Below are 23,442 nucleotides of genomic sequence, written 5' to 3' on the forward strand. Positions count from 1 at the left end.
ATTTCAATTACGACTCCACGGAGGAGGGAAACATCAGTCACCTCGCCCGTCGCTTCCCGCGTGATTGACGGGACTGTCGCGTGAAACGCACCTGTGTGTGAGAGGCAGAGAGGTTCCAGCCGAGCAGCGGGGGGTTGGGGGGCTTACAGGCTGCGCTGGGAGAGTTGAAATGAAGGTTAGCAGCTGAGTGACGATTTAAAACCTGCTTTGAAAAGGAGCAGATATGGAGCCGTCTGTTTGATCGAACATTTACGGAGACGCAGGGGAGACTTGAGGACATTCTGTTCAACTATCAGGCAAGTTTAGCAACAGGTGGAGGCTGGAAGACATGCAGCACCTGATGTGTCTTTAAAGGTTTAGAGCATTTATGCAAATTTATTCCTGGTGTTATTGGAGAAAAACAAAACACTAAAACTGATTATTTCTCTAGTTTCTACTGCAAATATCTTACTTACAAGTAACTTTTTAGCAAGAAAGTCAGGTTTAATTCAGTAATTTCTTAATATGGATTAAAAAATTGACTACATCCACTGGCAGATTATTTCATTCATAACATAGAAAAATGTCTTATTATAAGTGAAATAAGCTGCCAGGGGAACTAGAACATTTTCATCAATATTAAGGAATTATTGACTTTAAAAAACTCCTATAATTGCTGAAAAGTTCATTGTAAGTTTTGTCTTATTTCAAGTGTACTAAGATATTCGTAAAACACTGTAAAAAACAATCTGTAAAATTTATGGTAAAATATTGTAAAATGCCAACAAGTACCAAAGCATTATATTAATATATAGAAACTAGACCAAAAATACTTTGTAAGATGTTGAGTATTTTGATCAGTTATTATTTATAGAGCTTTAGTTGTTGACTTGGTCTGATTAACAATCAATTTTCTAAGAGAGGAGTGTCCAAAGTGTGGACCAGGGGCCATTTTCAGTCCTCTGAATGACCGACTGAATGTCCTCCGAACATTTTTGTATCTCTTAAAGCTGCAGTGGGTTCTGAGAAAACCATTAGCTTAGCCTGAAAATCTGAACAAGCACGTTTTAGAGGCCCCGCCCCCTTCCTCTCTGCTGCACTGCTGCAGATCCTCCCACACAGCAGAGCCTGCACAGGATCTAGAAATCTGCAGTTTGCCTGCATCTCTGCCATGAGCACAGCTGCAAAAATCTTAAAATTGAATAACGACATGAGCTGAACACAGGAAGGGTGTGAGCGGCGCATACACATTGATTGACAGCACTAAGACCCTCCTCCAGGCTCTGATTGGTTGTTTCTGACAGGGAGCGGTGTATCTCATGATTAAAGACAGTTTTGTTTGAGTTGCATCTTTAAAATGATGTTCAAAATAGAAGGCATACAAAATAAAATTCACATAAAAATACAAAAATAATTTATGTGTTTAAAATAAATTATCTGAAGCAATAAAAAAACATTATAAACATCCTTCCTGGCATTAAGGCATAATCAGGAGGAGGACCTTGACTTTTTTTTCACAGATTTTTCTGACAGCCATGACTTCATGACAAGTTTGAATATGTAAAAAATACATTTTATAAACATTACACACTGAAACTTTAAACCGAGATTTTCACAGATAAATAAAAGCATCTTAAAATAAAGAAAATATTAGCTACAAAAAAACGGTTTCTGCATTCTTCTTTTGTCTCATAAGACAATCTGAAATGTCCCTGCTTTGAAATCAGGCAACATAGATTTTCATTGTTTGGTTTTTCTTTTTTTTGGTCTTTTCTTGAACAAGTGCAGCCAGATTTGCTTTGCGATACACAGAGACAAAAGAAAAACCTCCAAGCTGTACTCCTTAATCACTATTTTGTTTCTGCACTTGTAAGAAAATAGTTTGGAAATGCTCTGAACAATAACAAACGGTCCAAGAAAAGTAATGCCAGAAAATCCCCAACTGTGCCAGCTGAATTAAAAACAAAAAACAAAAAACAAAACAAAGCCGAGCGACGCGAGCCAGGCTGGCTGCAAACATTACCATGCAAAGTGAGGGGCTGCATGTTGACGGAGCAGCAGTATCTAGGCCATCCCAGCGTGGGCTCTGTTTGATGTGAGAATGATGCCAGATCGTAGTGGAAAAACTCCGCTTACTTTTAGCTCCAGAGAGCCGCAAACATTCGCTGAAGTTGCAACTGCAAAAGGCAGAAACCTGAAGCAAAAGTCGGCCATTCCTGCGTATGTTTACACGCGATGTCACACATCTTACACGTCTTGTTTCCATCAAGACGATGATGGAAGGTTTGAATGCGCACGAGTACAATGAGACGCTTGAAGACGTACGAAGGCGCGCACACACACACATTTACAAACCCCAGCAGACTCACAACGAGTGTTTACTCATTTATTTTAGCTGCTTGTTTGTTTTGCTCTTTAAATCTGAGGAACTGCACAGCTGTTGCTGCTGCTGGCAGAAGGTGCAGTTTGGGGATTCATTAGCTCTTGTTTCCTTCTCTCTGTTTTTCTCTCATCCACTTCTTCTTTCTTCCCTCCATCCTGGCTCTGGAGCATTAAATATGTTCAAGATTTAATAATCTGGAACTGTGTACATCTCTGCATATAAAGACATGAAGTGTTCCTAGAAGAGCCGAGTTGATGCTCTGAACATTTCCTGGTTCTTTAAAAGCTTCTGTTTTTCTTTTTTTGTCTGAATCATCAGAGATAATCTTTCTCTATATACGACGGATGTTTATCAGCAGATGATCAAAAATGTGCTTAAGTTGAATTATGTTAAGCGTGACTCAAAAGCTTGACTCATATTTTATAGATCAAAATTCATATCTGATCCTCTTTGATTTCCACCATGTTTTAATCATTCTCCCAAAGGGTGAAAGTGAAACATTAAAAGTTGGGTCTTGTTCATGTTATTCAAAATTTATTTCCCTCTGTCTTCTGACAGCCGATACGTTTTTACGTGGCTAAGATCAATTTCATTAGCAGTGAGAGGAAACTCTACATTTCTACTTGAAGGTTGGAAATTTCATGTTACAAGCTGGAAAAGTGAACTCTAACACCGTCTGAAGAGGTGCAACGATGTATCGGCGCAGATTGTCTTGATTCTGGGACATCGGTGATTGGCTGATGGGTACATATGAAGCCGATTTTATCCACCGATCTCATCTACCTCAGTGAAGGTCTAAAAATCAACCAAAGTGTTGCCAACAGCGACTTTCTTGCTACATTTAGCAACATTAGCCAAAATCAGAATCGGAAGGTCAGGATTTTAAAAACTGCCACCAGTTCACCTCTTTTATGAAATTCAAGTTCCAGCTGGGAAAGTCCAACATTTCTCACCTCAGAATCAAATATGGCAGCAGAACCAATCAACCTATGAAATTTCAAATGTACACACGGTGAAGGTGGGGTCATAACCTCTTGCTTCAAATTTTGACTAGAAATGTTATGAAAAAAAGTCTGAATTCTTAATAAGTTGCTTTTTAATCCACACAGAAAATTAGCAAACATAATTAAACTGAAGGAAAACAAAAAGTAGGATAAAAAGAAAAACATTCTGCAAATAACAGGATGATTGTGACTCTATGAAAATATCTCTGGTGATGATGGGAGCCATTTTTTTTGGCTTTGTACAAGACCTATAAGAAGAGCCAAGACTTTAGATCATACATCATGTCTGCCGTGGCCCGTGGCGCCCCTATTTCACCCATCATTACCTCCTGACTCCTGGAGCCCCACAGGGCCTCTAACACCCAGGGAGCCGAGTGACAGACAAACAAGAGAGGATGGAAAGACTTTGTCTGAGGAGGAAATGTTGGACTCCAAATCAGGAAGGCTTTAAAGTGATTTGTTTTCTATTCTGAGCACACACACACACACACACACACACGCCCACATGGAAACGGCTCATGATTCAAGTGTGTGTGATCAGGACTGTGAACTGCTCCTCCTGTGGGCTGTGAAAGTGTTCACAGGGCAACCAGAGCTGATCGATAGACACTCACTGCCACTTTGTAATGACTCAGGTTAAAAGAAGACGAGTGAAACAGATGGAGCTCCTTCTTTTTGTTCTCCGGGGAAACACAAAAAAATACATCTATAATCTCACCTCCTCTCTCTTTTTTTGTCCCTCTGTGGCTCTTTTTGTCTCCTTCTGATCTAATTTTTCTTGTTCGCTGTCGCTGGGTCTTCCTCTACAACACGTGTGTCAAACTCAAGGCCCGGGGGCCAAATCTGGCCCGCTGTAGATATTTACGTGGCCCTTTGAACTCCAGAGGACAGTTGTGTGATTCCAGAATCATGTAGCATCAACAGATCCACACCTTTTTAAGATAATGCTTAAGTTGTGAGTTTACTGCAAATTTTCCACCAAAATGGTCAAAATGGTGCTGCTAACTCCCACCTGCAGGTGCAGGTGGGAGTTATTTCTACTACATTGCTTTCTCTACTTGATGTCAAGTTACAATCGAACAAAAAGTCACATTTACACAAATACTACAGATTATTTTGCCAATATTTCTAAATTAGCTCCACAAATCTGTAATTTTCATTGCAAAAAAATAAAAATCAGTAACTCCTGGAGGAAATGATCAGTTTCAAACATGTTCACTATGATTTAATTTTAAGAAGTACTTATCAGGTGCAGACGCAGCTACTGGTTAATATTTTAACAGTTTAACGGGTTTCATCAATACACTCTGATCCGTGATCTTGATGAAGCCCAAAATGAAAATGAGTTTGAAGCCGCTGCTCTACAACTTAGCGATTCTTTTAGATTGACTTGTGGCAAAAACAGGGAGTGATCTCAGCTCCTAAAGCTGCATGTGCACACGCAGACTGACGTGGGGCTGATATGGAGGAAACACTGCGTGTGCATATGGTCTCTCTCTGCTGGGAGCTGGCCTGCTTCCTCTTTCTCCACCGTCAGGACTTCAGAGACCAGCAGCTTTCGGCTCCAGTCTGAACCCAGGAACAGAGACACCGACTCACCGGAGGCCCAAGAGATGAAAGAACGGAGCGTAGAGGAGCGAATGAAGGAGTGGTGGAGGAAGAGAAACAAAGCGGGAGAGAGTAAAATATGTAGATTAACATTTTATTCATCAAAATATATTTTTTAAATCCTGAAGTTGTGGTAAAATAAGGTTTGTGTTATTGTATTATTGACATCAAGGTTGCATAATTAAGAAAACCACAGGGTTATGTAAATATTAACTGCCTTTATTTAAGGAAATTATTAAGTTTTAGCTGTTAGATATTAGTGAAACTTTACAAAACTATAGTTTAGTGATTTCAGGTTTTCACTGGCAGCTGGTGTCTCTTTCCAGCTTCACACTGGACACACAAAGGACAAACAACAACCATCTCAAAAAACAATTTAGGAGATCTACTGACCTAATATTCATGTTTTTGGACTGGAGGAAGCAAGAGTACCAAGAGAGAACTCAGGGCTGCACAGGGAGAACATTCAGACTCCCTGCAGAAACAAACCTGGGACCTTCTTGTTGCAGCAGAGCTACCGACTGCCCCCCACACAAATTTATTTAAAAATAAATGCATTTAAGACAATTTTACTTTCTTTCTGTTCTTACAGTATCATGAATAAAAGTAGAATATTGTAAACAGGGTCGAAATTATTACTCGGATTAATCATAATTAATCTTTTCAGTGAACTAATTTAGTAATCGATTAATTGTTAACTGGATCAAATAGTTAACGATTCAGTCAGAGAAGTAAGTAAACCAAAACTGTACTTATTTAAGAACATATACATTTTGAATGAAATAATAAAACAATCTGTTTTTATTGGTTTGTTCTACTCAAAACTCCCCAAGTGACACTTTTAGCTTCACCTGGTTCAAATTCAGTAAAAAAGGAGAAAAACTTTCGTTAAGCAACTTTTGCTAATATATTATTAATCAGTTATTCCTAAAAATAATCAATAGATTAGCCCTACAATGTATTGATACTAAGTCAAGAAGAAAAATCTGAGCTTTTCACATGTTGACTTTAAAAGTATCTTTTGCTACAGATGACCAGACATTCACTGAAAAAATGCTATGTCGCTGCATTTTATGCAATAAAATATGTATTTCTGTAAAAGAAAATAATCATCAGAGTAATTTTAAACTAGAATCATTAGTTGTTGTCCTAATTGTAGAATCTTAACACCCATCCTGAAACCACTGATGGCTTTTTCTGCTGAAGGTTGAAGATTTTAGAGTTGCAGTAGTGAACGTAACTACTGCACATCAAATGTTTGTGATCTGAGGGAAACGGGTCATGTTGGGCTATTCTTGTGTATTTTCTTCTGGGTCAGGGAATCTGCAAACCTGTGGTTTCCATAGCAACGCCACAGATCAGGTTAGAAACAATAGAGTTCACGTTCTGAGTTACTGTCGACAATAGAAATGCAGAAATGCTTTATTGCATGAGCCGTGACATAGATTGATGATAAAAAAAACTGTTCTAGACCAAACCAGCAGGAAAAAACCAGCAAACATTTCCCAAAACACACACACACACGCACACACACACACACACACACACACACTCAGAGGGGTCCTTCCCAGTATGACGGCGTAAAATTTGAATAATTCCACAGATAATTTGGTTGCCACAGCCTGGCAATGGGAATAACAACTTTACAGAGATAAAAGTGCACAATAAGATGGAGAACAAACAGAGAAGCAAATCACCCAAGGCCAGCTGCTGCGTTTAAGCCAAAGTGCTATTTGTGAGGAAAAAGAGACTCTTCTTAAGCCTGATGAAGAAAACAGAAATATTGTCATTTATTTCCCCTTTTTCCAATTTCTTTTTCTCTTTTCTCACGTTGTTCCCTTCTGGGACTAAAAAATATTTAACATGAGCCTCTGAACTGTGACAATGAAGCTGAGAACATATTTGATTTTCTGGACTCCTTCGACAGAGAATAATTACTACACACACACACACACACACACACACCTAGAGACATCTGGCACTCCAACCATCATACAGCGTTAGGAGTGTGTCCTTCAGTCAGACGTTGAAGTCATTCTCACACGTTTACATATGTGTGAACAAATTCATCTGAATGAAAAATAAGGAGGTTCATAAACGCAAGAGCATAAAAATATTACTGCAGGTTTTATTTGCACATGCTATTCAAAACATGCACTTTGTCAAAAATAATTTTCCAATGTTCTATGTTTTCAGAAGCCTGACTATAGCATGATGTGTGTTCACATGTCTGATCAGGGTAAGGAAGGAGTAAAGGAGATGCAGGGGAAAGGCTGCAGTCTTTTCTGTAGTGTCAGCCTTTGATCAGCATCCCTGCGTGTGCAGGCGTGTGTGTGTGTGTGTGCGTGTGTGTGTGTGTGTGTGTGTGTGTGTGTGTGTGTGTGTGTGTGTGTGTATGTGGGTGTGTGTGTGTGTGTGTTGGAGCCAACCCCTGGTGTCTTGGAGGCAGATGAAACACTGCTCCTCTATCCGGGAGTCACAGAACACCCACTGTCCTCTGCGCCTGCTCCTTTTATTTATCTTTCCCTCTGCCTCGCCCATCTAACCCGTCATTCCTCACCAGTTTTAAATACGATTCAAGCAGAACAGAGTTTCCGTGTCGCGTCGCCGTGCTTGAACCCATCCTCCACGTTTTCCAAGCCCTTCGTCAGATGATGGGGGCGTTGAGGGGGAGGCCATCACACCCCGACTTATTGTCAGATGAACGCAGCGTGAGAGAGGAGGAGGAACAACATGAACACGTTTTCTGTCTGCTAGTTTTGTCTCATATTTCTCCACCTGCATAATGCCCCATTTTTTAGAGTAAAACTATTAACACCCAGAGAACAAAACATTTGATGCGTCATTAAGCTGCACAAAAAGAATAAGAAACAGATTTATGTATTTCCAACCCGCTAATACCTGGACGTTTCAGTAGCACCGACGCCGCATTATCTTCAAAACATGGCGCTGACACTGAAGTATTGCTGTTCTTTAGATTAATTACCCTAATTAATGACCTACTTAGCATAACCGTTGTGTAATTTATTGTGGTGTTTACAGTCGGGCATTAAGGCGGCTTATTCGCCTCGTGTTTGCACTTCCCTTTAATTAATTTACCCAAACGTGCTGCTTATTTTTTATGTGTTTCTGGAATTTAAGGAGCAGCACCAAAGGGTCCAACGAGCGTCTAATTGATAAACGCCTTGTTGGCTTTTGTGTCTGTGATGCAGAAATGATCAATAAATACAAGCAGAAACTGCAGTTATTTTGGCTTCAGCTGATGAGGGAAACATTTGGTTATGTTTTCCTCTTAAAGTGAATAAATCTTAGACAAACTGTTATTGTTTATTGTCAAATTCAGTTACAGACGGTATGAACATTCAAACAACAGATGATGAAGTCTATCTATTATTTGTTTCTGAGATCATTTTAGCTGGCTGTAAGGAATATTGAGTCTGCAGCTGCTCTAAGAACATAAACATCAAACTGTTCTTGTAAATGTCTCTTTTATGGGCATGTAATTCATAAAATGATGAATAAAATAGAGATTTTATAAGATGTTTCTTAATTTCATGTTTTGTGTTTAATAACTGCTCTACTATTTGCCTGTATTAATATTAATGTGATTTTTATTAGTAGTAGTAGTATTTTCTGCCATGTATCAGTTGTCATTTTTTGTCTTGCCACACGGTGGCGCCATTTTCACACAAGTACTAGTTGATAAATATCTGCTGCACATTTTTCTTTTTTTCCTGTTCCAACAAGTAGTTAACTAAATCACTAACATGAATATAGTAATTAAATGTAATAATGTTACTTTAGACAATATAATTTACACATATTTATTAAAAAAGTATTAAAAAGAGCTTTTCAAACTCGACCTAATGCAAGATTTACGATGCAGTGAATGCTATTTGAGTTCTGCCTTAAAGATAATTAATCTATTTATATTCTGACTAGTTAATTGTTTTTGGGTCTCAACTTAATTACTTTGATAAACAGAAACCTGAAAAAATAAACAGATTGTATCATGTTTTACTCATGACCAGTTTTTAGTTTCCTAACCCGATAAATTCACATTAAAGTGACAAAAAGTCACATTTGCTGATTGTCTAAACTGGTTTTACTGTATAATTGAATAATTTTATAGATGTTGATGCCTTTTAAGGTCTTATCTCTAATTAGTATCCCTCTTTATGTGCTCTGTTTGTTTTAAATCCTAACCTAGCTATCTGTTTATAAGTGTTTTAACATCCATTGTTTAGGCTTAATGAACAACTTATCCAGTACGCTTGTCTTTAATAGGCTCTAATTAGAGGTCCCATTCAGAGACTGATGGTTAATTGCCACCTAAGTGGAAACGAGTTATGTCTTTGCTTGAACAATTAAAGATACTTAATAGCTTTCATCAGAGGCAAATATCAGCTAGCAGAGGGAACGGCGTGTCATGGAGATCTGAGGTGCAGAACAAGCAGACTACTGGGTTTAATTAGGTGAACAGCGTCAGTGTGGTATGGAAAGCTGTCATGTTCAGAGTCAGCCTGCTGGAATTAGACGTGCATTGATTCATGTAGAGTCAGGATGATGCGTCTGATTTTCTGGACCTGAACATCGTCAGAAAATCATTAAATATTTCTGAGCGTTTCCAATAATTTACCTTTAGCTTTTTGGCTTGTTTGATATCTCCTAAAATGTGTTAATGCAAAAGAGAGGGAGTATAATTTCATTTTTTATTTAAAATCAGTCGATCCATGTGGAGAAATGAATATATGTTTAAACAGGCCAAACATCACTGGAGGCTGTTTACAGCTGAAGGTGGATTTAGAGTTTTATTAAAACCTTCCACCATGACGAAGGTTAAGAACATTTAATAAATATTCAGCGTATTAATGTTTCTACTCCTCCTTCTTTTTTATTACTTTTTAACTGTGCAATAAAAAGCTCAAATGTTTCATGAGTATCTATTGATTCTTTTTACAGCCATACCCATTCAATAAATTAGAATCTTATTAAAAAGTCCATATATTTCAGGAACTTTATCACCAAGTGAAACATATTAAATAGATTAATTACATACAGATGGATGTTTAAAAGGATTTATTTCTGTTAATTATGATAATTTGCACCTACAACTAATAGAAATATGACATTTTAATGCAGAAATGTTAATGAAAAGGATGTTATTTTCAAAAGGAATCAGAATATTCAAATTTTTTAAATATGACTGTATAGTTTACTGATTCAGCTCTAGATGTTTATTTTATTTATTTATTTTTTTCAGATCAGACAAAAAAACCTCAGGATTAAAACTGTCCAATGTGGAAAAATTGTGAAATGACAAGTAAAAGTTTTTTTTTTTTTATGAGTTTAGAAGGATCAAATTCTGGTTATAAAAACTCAGCTGTTTATGTTATAAACACTTTGCTTGTGTTCTGCAGTTTTAACTACAATCTGATTTACCATTCAAAGAAGCAAAAGTTTACATGAAGGAAACATTATGAAGGTTAATAGCATCGTTAATTCTCCGTTTCTCTTTCTTTTTCCACTTTTCATTTTCTCAACCAACAGGTTTCCTCAGCACCGGCGATCAGTCCGCTAAGGGGAACTACGGCCTGCTGGACCAGATTCAGGCTCTGCGCTGGCTCAACGAAAACATCGGCCATTTTGGCGGCGACCCCGAGAGGATCACCATCTTTGGATCTGGAGCAGGGGCCTCCTGCGTTAACCTGCTCATCCTGTCTCACCACTCTGAGGGTAAGTTGATGCTCTACTGTGTCGCACTGATTGAGTTTTGTGAAAATATGTATTTTACATATTTGTTAAAACTGTCACCATGTTGTGACAGTATAATATGAGACAGATAATCTGTGAAAAGATCAATCTCATCCTCCTCCTCCCTGAGTTACTGTTACCATCTAAAAAAATGCACCAAAATCAACCAATCAGAAACAGGAGGAGGGTCTTAGCGCTGTCAATCACACTTGTGTACACTTTGCTCAATATGCTAATGGTGGAGGGGCAAGAAAACTGATTATCTGCCATCATTGGTGGTTATGCTAACTAGCGTTAGCATTTGTGGCAACCTCTGAGAAGCTGTAGCCCAGCAGTGAGCAAAGGGAGGCTGCAATTAGCGCATACATCAGCATGATTGACAGCACTAAGACCCTCCTCCTGGCTCTGATTGGTTGTTTTAGGCACATTCCTTCAGATGGTAATATAAACTCAGGGAGAAGACAGAGGAGATTTTTTTTTTTTACAGATTGTCTCTTATATTTTACTGTCGGTGCATAATGACAATCTTAAGAAATAAAAAAACATTTCCTTTTATAAACGTTACATACTGCTGCTTTAACCAAACAGAGAAGCATGACAGATTAGGATAACATAAAATGTTTTTGGTTTATTTGAGCTCTCAGACTGTCGGATCATTTCAACAGGACTGACAGACAGACAGACGTTTCTTAATTATGCAGAATGGCAGCTTCAGTCTGTCACCTGTTAAAACCTGTGAGGCTCACTTGACTTCCTGAAAGAAAACACACGGCTTGTCCTTTGAGCTTAAGGATTTGAGCACCCGAGTGCCTAATGAGCGCGTGCAGGTTTGATCCTCTGCGTCGCTCACATCCTCAGAAGATAAATGAGTCGGGAGCGCCAGCATTACCCCACATTACCTGCCTCGCCGACGCTTCTGTTGTGCAGCAGGAAGGCCCTTCCTTCATCAAAACCCTACATGTGTTCGACCTCCTGCTCCCCATTACCAGCACAAAACACCCCGGAGGCTAAGCGCTAACGCGGCCCCACCAGAGGACAGAGAACTGCGAACCAGGCCGCTTTGATCTGAGCTGAGATCAGCGTGGCTGACGATCCGCGGCCAAACGGCCACGCGCTCGCCGCCTTTGATCACGGCGTTCTTGAAGCTGTCCTCCTCAGATCGTTGCTTCTCTGTTCTCTGCGTCGCTCGAGGTCTCGCCCTGAATATCTCTGTCTTCTCGCCCCGCTTTCTCGACTCGCACACAAACTGGAAAGGGCAGAAATGTGGGTGAAAAGGAAGAGATCTGAAAAAGCCGTTTCACATCTGTTCTGATTCTCTGTGTGTGTCTCTGGACCCCAAGCACTAAGCAGTCCTTTAGTTTTTGACTAATTCATTCTCTGTAGATGTGCTTTGAAAACAAATGTGCTGTGAAAGCTTGACTGAGCCTCTGCCTGCCACTGATGTCTGTTAACCCACCCAATTAACCCAGGAACCTGTAAACTTCTCTCTGCTTCTATAAACTTTTAACTAAAACAATAAATGCAGCACCTTGTTGCTAACATGCTGCAGCGCTGAGGAAAAATCTGAAGCTGAAATACGTAGGTGAAATGGTACCTAACAAGATGTTAGCTGGCATTTCCAACTGGTATGATTCATATCCAAAGGCTCAAATATATTCATATGCCACCATTAATGCCTTCCTCATTGTTCCTTAACACTTTGTAGTTTGACTGCAGCCATTCAAAGCCTCATTCTTGCTGAATGTTTAACTGCTCTTCTTAGTTTCCAGTCATGAACCAAATTGTCATCTAAAAACTTTCCAGTCTCTCGTCAGGCAGCTTCATCAGTTTTGATGCTTGTCCTGCCCGAACATCCAAATCGTCGCGTTTAGATGAAAGGAAATCGGTCAGGAGGTTCCAACTGATTCACAAGAGGTTTTAATATCGACCTGACCTGAGGTCAACACAGAAAAAGGCCTCAAATGAAATCTGCAACCAGCCACATCGACGAATTAAAAACCTTCTGGAGAAACATGTTTGAATTTAACTGGGGTTTACATGTATATTTAAGCCTCCATGTGTAATTTTGACCAAGCACAGATGAGTGAAAATCCACAGTAAATTTACTTAAATGTTTTTATTTGCTGCTGCAAAACGACTCCCAGTGTATCTACTGTTAAAAACAAATTATTAGTTTTCCTAATATTAGATACCACAACATAGAGGGTTTTTTTTTTCTCACAATGTTCCAAAATGATTGAAAACATAATTTCATGCCTGAAGTTAAATCATAAACTGTAATTAACTGTAATCTGCTTAGCATTTATGAAGCAGTCCTAATTGGGTCATTATCACCTTTGCTGCATAAAACAATAACAAAGAATCACTGGTAGAAGAAATAAAGTTTGTACAGTTTGAACTTTGCGTTGATTGCACACTCAGTAGCGATGTCAGCAGCTTGTCTTGGAAGCTTAAAAATTCACTTTAAATATCTGAATGTGCTTCATTAAAACTTGGTTTTATACATATTTTCACAAGTTGTGTGTTAATTAGTTAGTTCTTAGAGGTGTTAAGTATATTTTATGACTTTCTGAGCTTCTCATGTAACTTACAATAAGGAAAGTTATACATTTCTAAATTCTTCTTTGCTCCTTATATCTTTATTTTTAGATTGAGACCTGAACTGTTCACTCTGCATTTTGCCTTTTAGAGATTTTATATTGAATTAACCCTTTAACCACCAACAGAACCAACATTAACCTTGTTTCTTCTGTTGCTGACAACCAACCCGCTGTCACTGTCTGTCTTCATCCCTCTGCTTTGGCATCACCTCATCATCATCACCTTCCTCTTCATCAGCATCTATCGGTGTAACATCAACTCACTAGAAGCCGTCTGTCTGTCATCCTTCCTCCCCTTTTCCCCCTCCGTCATGGATCCAAGGTAAGGAGTCTGTCATTCTGTCATTAAAGGACACCGATCATGTCAGCAACAGGTTTTCACAGATCAAACCTGACAGCAGGGCGGTGATGAAGGCAACGCTTCGTAATGTCGATTATATGATGAGGGACAGAGATAGAAGATGGAGAAAATGAGCATCAGTGCCTTGCAGAAGTATTTGTATGTTTACATATTTTGTCACAAAACTTTCATGCATTTTATTGGGACTTTAGGTGGCAAACCAACACAAAGTAGCATAAAATTGTGAGGTGGAAGGGAAATTATATGTGGTTTTGGAGTGAGTGTTTGTATGAAGCCTCTTAGATAAATACTTTGTAGAATTACAAATGAAAGTCTTTTAATGTAGGTTTGCAGATCTAGAAACCGACATCTGTGTTTGCCATAGACTCAATTGGATTTAACTAGGCCGTTCAAACAAATTAACATGCTATGCCGTCTTCACAACAACCCTGATCAGCTGCCTTGTTCCTGCCATCAAGGAAAATCATCGTTTTCTACTTTGTCTATTAAATAAGAGAACAATAATGCAAAGATAATTATCTGCAAATATATTGCTTTTATCTATTTTTGGTAATGTTATCACCTCTTCTAACAACTTATAGCTCAAATATACAAAAACTATTATTATCTGTGTCACAATTATTGATTAGTAACTAACAGGGTTCATCATTGCTGCCATATTGATTGTGAAAAATTTGTAGCTCTGGTTGTTTACTTGCCTGAGACTTGAGTGCAAAAATAATACAGTAGATGCAAGAAAGTCATGGGTTTAAAATCCCAGCCTGAGGCTTTTCTGCGTCGAGTTTATTTCTCCATGCGTGGGTTCTCTCCAGGTACTCCAGTTTTCTCCCACAGTTCACAAACATCACTGTTAGGTCAGTTGATTACTCCTAATTATCCTTAGGTGTGTGTGTGTTCATGGTTGTATGTCTCTTGTGTTTGTGTTGCCCTGCGATGAACTGGTGACCTGTCCAGGATGCTTCGTTGTTGATTTCTCTCCTTGACTGGAAGATCAGATTTTGATGGCTCCTTATTTGTTATGAAACAATCTGCCAATTAGTACCCAGGTGACAAAGAACAGGGGGAGGGATTTTTTGATGTGAAAAATAAGAAAAGACAAGACGCTAAATAAAGTAGCATAACGGAGGCCAATCTTAAGGACTAATAAAATACAGCCGTCTCCCTGCTCTTTCCCTCTGCCACTCCTGGAGCAGATATGCATGTAGGTGTAGCTGTTTCCCAGCTACTTCTTACTATAATTGATCTCTGAGGGAAAGGAGACTCTGCAGCTCTGCTTAATAATTAACTGACCAATCTTCAGCCCTGGAGAGGAGAGGGAAAGGAAAAAGGAACGAGCCCGAGAGGAAACGAGAGAGGCAGGCGGCCCCTTAACGAGCCACTCGACTGGCTTCAGCAGCTCAGGATGGGCAGAACTAAGGAGACGGAGGGAGAGACTGAAGCAGGGAGGTGTAGAATTAAGGCAAGGAGAGAAAAAAAAGTTAAAATTGACTTATCAGAAGAGTTTGTGTCCTTAGCTGCAGTTAAAATGGAAAACTGTCAGGTTTTATGTTATTTCTTCAGAGAATATTGAAAAAAATATATATATTTTGTTTGCATCTCCACCAAAGAATACAGTCCAAAACCTTCAGTAAGGCAGAATATAAATGTCCCTTTTCAATCTCGTCCATTTAGGTCTGTTCCATAGGGCCATTGCTCAGAGCGGCACGGCCATCTCCAGCTGGTCCGTCAACTACCAGCCCCTGAAATACACCAAGAACCTGGCCAGGAAGGTGGGCTGCACCTACTCAGAGACCGCCGACCTGGTGGACTGCCTGAGGAGGAAGACCTTCAGGGAGCTGGTGGACCAGGACATCCAGCCTGCCCGCTACCACATCGCCTTTGGCCCCGTGGTGGACGGAGACGTGGTGCCGGACGATCCGGAGATCCTCATGCAGCAGGTGAGGGTCAGATGATGACCTCATCGTTGTCTGAGTAGCTCTGGAGGAAGTTGAGAAGTCGCAGTGAGGTGTGGATGTGACCTTTCCACACAGTTACAGGTCAGGCTGTGACACTTAGCAGCTGGTGTGAAACAACATGTTACTCAAAGAAAAATAACTCGGCTTGTACAGGTGGACAGTGTGCTGCTGGTCAGATGTATTATTGTGTATTATTATGAGCGTTGGCTTGTGTTTCACAGTTAAATAGATTAAGTTTTATTAAGCAAATAACCTTTTATCCTTCAGTTTTATTAATATTTAATTGATCATTTGTATGTTTGAGATGAACAAACAAAATTGAAATATGAAAAAATATTTACAGCTTCAATCTATGTGTTTATTTACCATCCTTTTAAATTGAGTTTTCTCTCAGACGTCAATGTTTGGGTTTCTCTGAAATTCCAAATATGCTAATCAATTTCTGTCAATCAATCAATCAACTTTATTTATACCACAAGGTAGATTTAGTCTTCCAGACGTTCACCCATCTATTCGTTTGTTTTTAATATTTATGAAAGCAGATAATATTGTCAACATTTAGTAGAATTTTTTTTTTTAATTATTCAAACTTTTTCTAAACAGCACTTTCTTTGCAGCCATGTGTAATATAAAGTTCTTTACAGAGGTTAAAAAAACTGAAAAATCACAAGAAAAACACAATGAAATGATCAAAATCATCTAATTAAATAATTAATTATTGCTAATAAAACAATAAGGAATTAAAAGTTAATAAAATTAAGAAATACAACCCAGAAGATTAGATTAGTGACGATTCAGTGAAGATAGATGTAAGTTGTTCAAGGAGGAAGGTAAAGTGATTATCCAAAGCCTATTAATATAGAATAGTAAAGAATAAGGTACTTAAAACATAAAACAGTACTTGTCATGTCAGCCTTCTTATGTAAACGCAGGAAAACTAATTTAATCTTCTCTCACCTGCTGATTTTGTTATTGACGTCTGAAAGGTGTTTCATATTGCTTAACTTTTTTACATTTATAAACAGCAGTTTGACAATAATTAAAATGTGGAATTAATCTGCACTGAAGGAGAAATTTGTGGGGGAAAAAAGCATCACAGCACCTTTAGTAATAACTATAGGTTCAGGTCTTGTCTAAATTTACAAGACTTGTAATTCTGTTTTTGTGCCACCAGGGGGAGTTCCTCAACTATGACATCCTCATAGGTGTGAACCAGGGAGAAGGACTGAAATTTGTGGACGACAGCGAGGACAACGATGGCATCTCTGCTGCAGCGTTCGACTACACAATCTCTAACTTTGTGGACAACCTCTACGGATATCCTGAAGGTGAGGAACCTCGACCCCGAACATCCGTCAGTCTTTGAAATCTCTCTCCACATGATCCTGTTTTATATGAACTGTTTCAAGGAGCTATTCTTGAACATAAAGAAAACACCTCAGAATCACAGCTCCCCATTGAAGTGTGCATCTTTAAAACAATGTGTGAGCAAGAAAATGAGAAGAAACAAAAAGCGAGTTTGGTGGAGTGTACCAGCCAAGACAAGCATACTAATGAGATCGCCTATCATGGAGATTATCTTTCGCCGCGGTGGGTCTGTGCTTTGGCCTTTGGGGCTCTGTGGGCACTAATGCTGTCGCTCATCAGCCCCCAGGCAGCCGCCGCCTCCCAATCACAGTGCTGTTGTTCCCAACAGCTCAGCCTGCAAACCCCTCGCAGCAAGCCGCAGTCCAAATACACACGTTTTGAATAATGCAGCTCCTTCTCAAGTTCTCGTCATTGTGGTATCTGAAAGGCAAATTCTGTTCACTTTCTCTCGCCTTTTAACATACGCCGCCTTGAAAACTTACTCACAATCCCTGAGGTTTTTTGAATTTTGCCACATTACAGCCACAAACTTCAATGCATTTTAGAGAAATTTCATGTGGTAGACCAGCACAAAGTGGTTTATGATTGTGAAATGGAGGCAAAGTCCCTCTTGGCTGTCACATTTTTTACAACCAGAAATCATAATAATCTGGTGTGCATATTTCTGTCTGCTGCTATCAACAAGACAAAATGTGAAAATATTCAATATATACTTTTACAAAGCACTACATCTTAGCTTGTTAGAAATGTGCCTAGTTAAAATCCACATGGTTCCTGTCTACCTCAGCTTTCTTGATCACATTTCTTAATTTCCTTATCTCCTGTTTTCTTGCAGGCAAAGACATCCTGAGAGAAACCATAAAGTTCATGTACACAGACTGGGCAGACAGGGACAATGGTGACATGAGAAGAAAGACTCTCCTAGCTTTGTTCACAGACCACCAGTGGGTGGCGCCAGCTGTGGCCACTGCCAAACTTCACGCCGAGTTCCAGTCACCTGTTTATTTCTACACATTTTACCACCACTGCCAGACAGAGACGCGACCCGAATGGGCTGATGCCGCACACGGAGATGAGATCCCGTACGTGTTTGGCGTGCCGATGATCGGCGCCACAGACCTGTTCCCGTGCAACTTCTCGAAGAATGACGTGATGCTGAGTGCTGTGGTCATGACTTACTGGACTAATTTTGCCAAAACTGGGTAGGTTGAATTTTAACCTGACATATTTTAGTTCTGTCTTAGTCAGTAGTTATTGATACATTGGAACTGGACCTTTATTGAGGCATCCATGGTGTGTTTCCAAAACATTCTCAATGCCTTTTCACATTAATCAATGATTCTCTTTTCGTTTTCCATCAGCGACCCCAACCTCCCCGTCCCTCAGGACACTAAGTTCATTCACACCAAACCCAATCGCTTTGAAGAGGTCATCTGGACAAAGTTCAACCCAAAGGACAAGCAGTATCTCCATATCGGCTTAAAACCTCGAGTTAGGGACAACTACAGGGCGAACAAGGTGGCTTTCTGGCTAGAACTTGTCCCCCATCTTCATAGCCTACATGAGATCTTCCCAACTACAACCCGATCACCATCTGGCCCTGGTCCAGGCCCGGACACCTATAGACCCAGGCCAAGGACTCCAGGTCCTCGAACCACTCCCCACCCTTACTCAACCTTCACCTCTGATCCTGAAACCGAGGGCTCGGACCGTCCAATCCAGGACCTCTTTCCTGGAGACACCCGTGACTACTCCACTGAGCTGAGTGTCACGGTTGCTGTGGGAGCCTCTCTTCTGTTCCTCAACATCCTGGCATTCGCAGCCCTTTACTACAAACGCGACAAACGGCACGAGATGCGACGGCACCGACTGTCTCCTCAGCGCGGCGTACCCGCCAATGACCTCGCTCACAGCCAGGAGGAGGAAATCATGTCCCTGCAGATGAAGCACTCGGAGCACGACGCTCACCACGACCTGGAGCCCCTTCGACCACATGACATCCTGCGACCCGCCTGCCCGCCCGACTACACGCTGGCGCTGCGCCGGGCTCCGGACGATGTGCCGTTGATGACGCCCAACACCATCACTATGATCCCAAGCACCATCACCAGCATGCAGCCTCTTCATGCCTTCAACACCTTCCCCTCCACCGGCCACAACAACACCCTGCCACACCCCCACTCCACCACAAGGGTATAGTAGGGACTGGCCCACCCAGCACCACCTAAAGACAGGGAGTACTGGATCTCCTACTGATCTAGAAGGGAGGCCTGTGGTTGAGGGCCTTCATTCTGTTCTTACATTCTCTTGTTTCTCAAAAAGGAACTCCACCTCCTCCATCATGTGCTGTACAGCTTAGCAGGAGACATAATGAACTAAAATGAACTGCGTTGGAGCAGATGATCAGCTCGGAGGTGACGTCGATCTTTCAGACATACCTTTTCCCAGGAGGGTGCACAGTTTCCAGTCTAAAGAAATTTTCAAAGGGACAAACGCTTTTGGACCTTTGATGTTCTCTCTTTTTTACTTTGGTGTCAGCTTTTACTGTCTTCTAGAGTGTTGTGTGAAGTTTCTTATTTGTTTCTTTTCTACATCTGTGTCTTACTTACAGCTCATTTGACTTCTCCCCTCCTTAGGGTGCTTCTTTGCTTTAAGGAGCAACAACGTACTGAGATGTCAGAAGTAACGTTGTTTCAGTCTACCATTACGGTTCGTGCCAAATGTGTTTTTGCTTTCTGATCAAGGTTGAAATGAATTTTAATCCCTGGCTGATAACACGGGCTGTATGTTCTCATGACCAAGTGCCAAACTGGCCTTTGATTGTGGTTTTCTTTCATTCATCTTGTTTATTTTTGTTGTTGTTCAAGTGTTTTAATGTGGAAAGATTTTTGCTGACAATATAGTTATAGAGAAATGATATTATATATAGTTCTATATAAATGTGTACAAAGGAGAAAGAATATAAAGGGGGTTTTCTCAATGGGGATCTATGCATGAATTATTTTTCAAGAAAGGCAACATGGAAAAAGGATGAAGAATCTGTCACCGCACGTTTTCCCAATTCTGAGTCCAAATTAAATATTTCTCAGCTCATATAATTCTCCCACAAATTCATTAAAATAGGAAATTGCCACCAATCACAGATAATCCACCAGTTAAAGCAACAAAGCTCATCACACCTTTTTATTAAATAAATTAGACATTAGTTCAACATGAGACGATGCATTCCAACATTACCTGCTTTCTGTCAGTTCTTTGGGTTCCCAAATATATTTTACTTTTAACAGAAAGAGATGTTTTGTCATTGATTATACATTCAGTTGATCAGTGCCTATGAAGTGGACGTATTAAATTACACAGATTATATCAGAACCACTTTTCAGCCAACTATAGGAGACAGATAGGCAAGCTAACTCATCTCACCTGGTTATCTTCCATATCTCCACCCATTTTCTAAATATTTTTGACAACCACATTTTCCTATCAGTAATCTCCACTGATTATCCGGTGTAGCTTCAAGCACACTGAGGGTACCTGGAGGGTTTTAACAGCCTGCAGTGCAGAGCTGCAGATGATGAAGGAGTTTCTCAACAGGGTAAAGGTAACACAGTAGATGTCTGTTGTTTCTAATTGTTCTCCTTCTGTTAGTTTAGGAATATATCATTTTACAGCTCTGCTTTTCAAGATGAAGATGTCAAACATGCATTATGGGTCCGTTAGCAGAGCAGGAACACGTGGTAGCTAACATGGCTGACAGGAGTCACCGTTGCTGTCTTTGAACATGCGCTAGCTTTAGCTTGTTTTTATTTTTCATTTTCTTACTGATTGGTGGTTGGGGAGGGCTGGAAACTGGTTAATAGGCCAAGCAGCTGCTCCAGGCTGAGATTTTATAAACTACTGAACGGGAAATGTGCACAATGCAAATCACATGAGTGGACAAAGTCTGCAGATCAGGACCCAAGAAGATAAACGGACATGCTGTGGCCAAGAGGAGGATGAAGAAAAACTCGCACAGCCTTAAATGTTGAAATTTGAACCAGAAGAGAAAACAAGCTGATCAAAAGAAGATTAAAAACATTCAAAGACTCTTTCTGTCTGAATTATTAGCCAGGGGGACGACCTGCTAATCTGTCAAAATATGAATTCTTTTGTACTCACTCCTGTGGACAAAGGAGGCGGTAACAGGTTGTGAAGACGATCCGATCACAGCAGCTGGGAAGAAAACATTAGTCCTGGATGTGGTGGTTTGTTTTATATGTTAGCACTAGAGGGCGCCATTGTGGCAGATTTCATTCAGTCCAGAGGAACTGAAGACAAACAGTCCTGGTGGGAGGATCGATGGAGATACACAACATCTGGATCAGGATCAAAACTGTACATTTTTAAGTGTAAGAATCAAACAGATGAAATATTTGTAAATATTAAGTTTCTTGTTTTGTTTTGTTTTCGTTTTTTGGGGGGGGGGGGGTGGATGAATGATATGCTTATTTGGTGACAACAAAAGACAACAGGTGCAGTTTGCAATGAAAACAAATCAGAGCAAGGAAATGAGTATTCACTCATAATCAACAGGAAAAGATTTAGTTTTTAAACTTTTGACAGACCATCGTCATGTAGATATGCTGTAGCATCATGATTCAACCTGAATCAGGAAAGTTTCTGTAGCAGAATTTTACTAAAAGCCTCACACAACAAAAACCCCAAAATCCTGAAAACATGACAAAATAGTCCAAGTCTGAATTATCTGCATGGGATTTTTTTTCTTTATTTATGAAACTTTTCATTGTTAAATATTCTTTTCATAACCACGTAACCATTTTAACTACTGAATTACTACAACTTTAAAGTCAAACAGCGCCTATAAATTTAACCTTTTTTCACTAATTTGATCCCATTTCAAACAGTCCTATAGCAACAAATTCACTTTATGAAATATAATATTGTCATGTAGCGGTGTTTCATGTAGCTGCTTATTTATGTGTGGGAAACATGTTAGGGCTTTAACACCATCTGATGCCTCATGAGATCACAGAGGTGGTCCAACCTTTTGATTTGTGTTGGTTTGTTCTAGTTAAAGTTCCTCCTGCAGTGAAGTAATGCAGCAGAAAGGTTGATGAGAAAATGGACATTGTATCAGATTGGATCTTATATCAGTTCAGATGGGCATCAAATCAAATCAAATCATTCAACAAATATTCAAGTGATTCAAACTGGGTCTCCATAAATAATCTGCACCTGTTGTCTTGCATTTTATATTATATGTTGAATTCAGAAACCCAAGACTTGAGATGAACAAATCTGTTAAATAATGGAAAATAAAAAAAGATTAAAAAAGGAAAGTGAAATCATATAAATAAATGAGGTGATGATATTTCTGTTACTTTAGAAGTTATTATACACTGTATGCTGTGATTCTGATCTGGGAACATTAAAGACATTCATAGCCAGACTGCAGTCTGTGTCTCCTTTTGTTAACATAATGCAAAACTGGAACAAATTTCAAAACTGTTTATTACTATTTCATAAAATAATAAAGTACATTAAAAGTACCAGTTAATTTAAAAACAGCTTTATAATTTTTTATAATTTGACATCCATATTTTTTCAGCTCAGTTCTAAGCCCTTTTGTAATTAATAACTATGGACTTTTCTACACTTTTTGTTTTGCTCATAGATGCATTTATTTAGCTTTAAGTTTTTATCTTTTCTAGATTGTTTTTCCCATAAGCCTCTTTACTTCCATGTGTTTTTTATATTTTTGTGCCTTCTGTTTTTTCTGTTTCTGCCTCATTATGTAAGTGAAGATCATGTGTGTTAAGGTGCCAAGTTCTGCCTATGGGTGGGTTAGTATTTTAAGTCATATATATATATAATCATCAGATTAGGCATAACAACATATGTTGTTAATGTAGTAAACAATTAAGGTGTTGGCCTTGACCTCTACATAGCAGAATAACACTGACTGACTGACTTGACACAAATACAGTAGTTGTTACTCATATTTTCAACTATATGATTACAAAAATTAAAAACATTCCTGCAATATGTGACATAAATCCAGCACCTTCACTTTATCAGATTTAGGTTAGAAAGATGTATAGTCAGACTGTAGCATGCATTATTCATATATTATTTGTCATTTAATGGCTTTCTGGCAGTTAAAACCTGGTTGTCCTCTGGGTGGTAATGCTTTCTTCCAGATTTCCACCAGAGGGCGTCATAAGAGAAGTACCTGAAAGGTGGATCTCTATGAGGGGCCGTTTAGGACGAAAACTATGGTTTGTCTCTCATACACTACTACAGACTCACACACACACATACAAATACTAAAATTGTACATATACACTACTAAAATATCACACACGCATACAATTTTTCTTTCACACACACACAAAATACTAAAATTGCGCATATTCACTAATATCACACG

General features: G+C 39.4%; 1 protein-coding gene across 3 annotated transcripts in view; it reads left to right on the plus strand.

Moving 5' to 3' along the window:
• Positions 1–22,461, plus strand: part of LOC102219596 (neuroligin-2-like) — a 291,900-nt gene extending 269,439 nt beyond the window's left edge. For all 3 annotated transcript variants that reach the window (XM_023346421.1, XM_023346423.1, XM_023346422.1), the window contains 5 exons: positions 10,525–10,710; positions 15,361–15,626; positions 16,819–16,972; positions 17,848–18,214; positions 18,374–22,461. In XM_023346421.1, coding sequence (XP_023202189.1) covers positions 10,525–10,710; positions 15,361–15,626; positions 16,819–16,972; positions 17,848–18,214; positions 18,374–19,211 — 1,811 coding nt within the window. In that variant the 3' untranslated portion in view covers positions 19,212–22,461. The remainder of the gene's footprint in view (positions 1–10,524; positions 10,711–15,360; positions 15,627–16,818; positions 16,973–17,847; positions 18,215–18,373) is intronic.
• Positions 22,462–23,442: the final 981 nt, after the last annotated feature.

The sequence above is a fragment of the Xiphophorus maculatus genome, chromosome 14, assembly GCF_002775205.1.
Source record: "Xiphophorus maculatus strain JP 163 A chromosome 14, X_maculatus-5.0-male, whole genome shotgun sequence".
Classification (NCBI taxonomy): domain Eukaryota; kingdom Metazoa; phylum Chordata; class Actinopteri; order Cyprinodontiformes; family Poeciliidae; genus Xiphophorus; species Xiphophorus maculatus.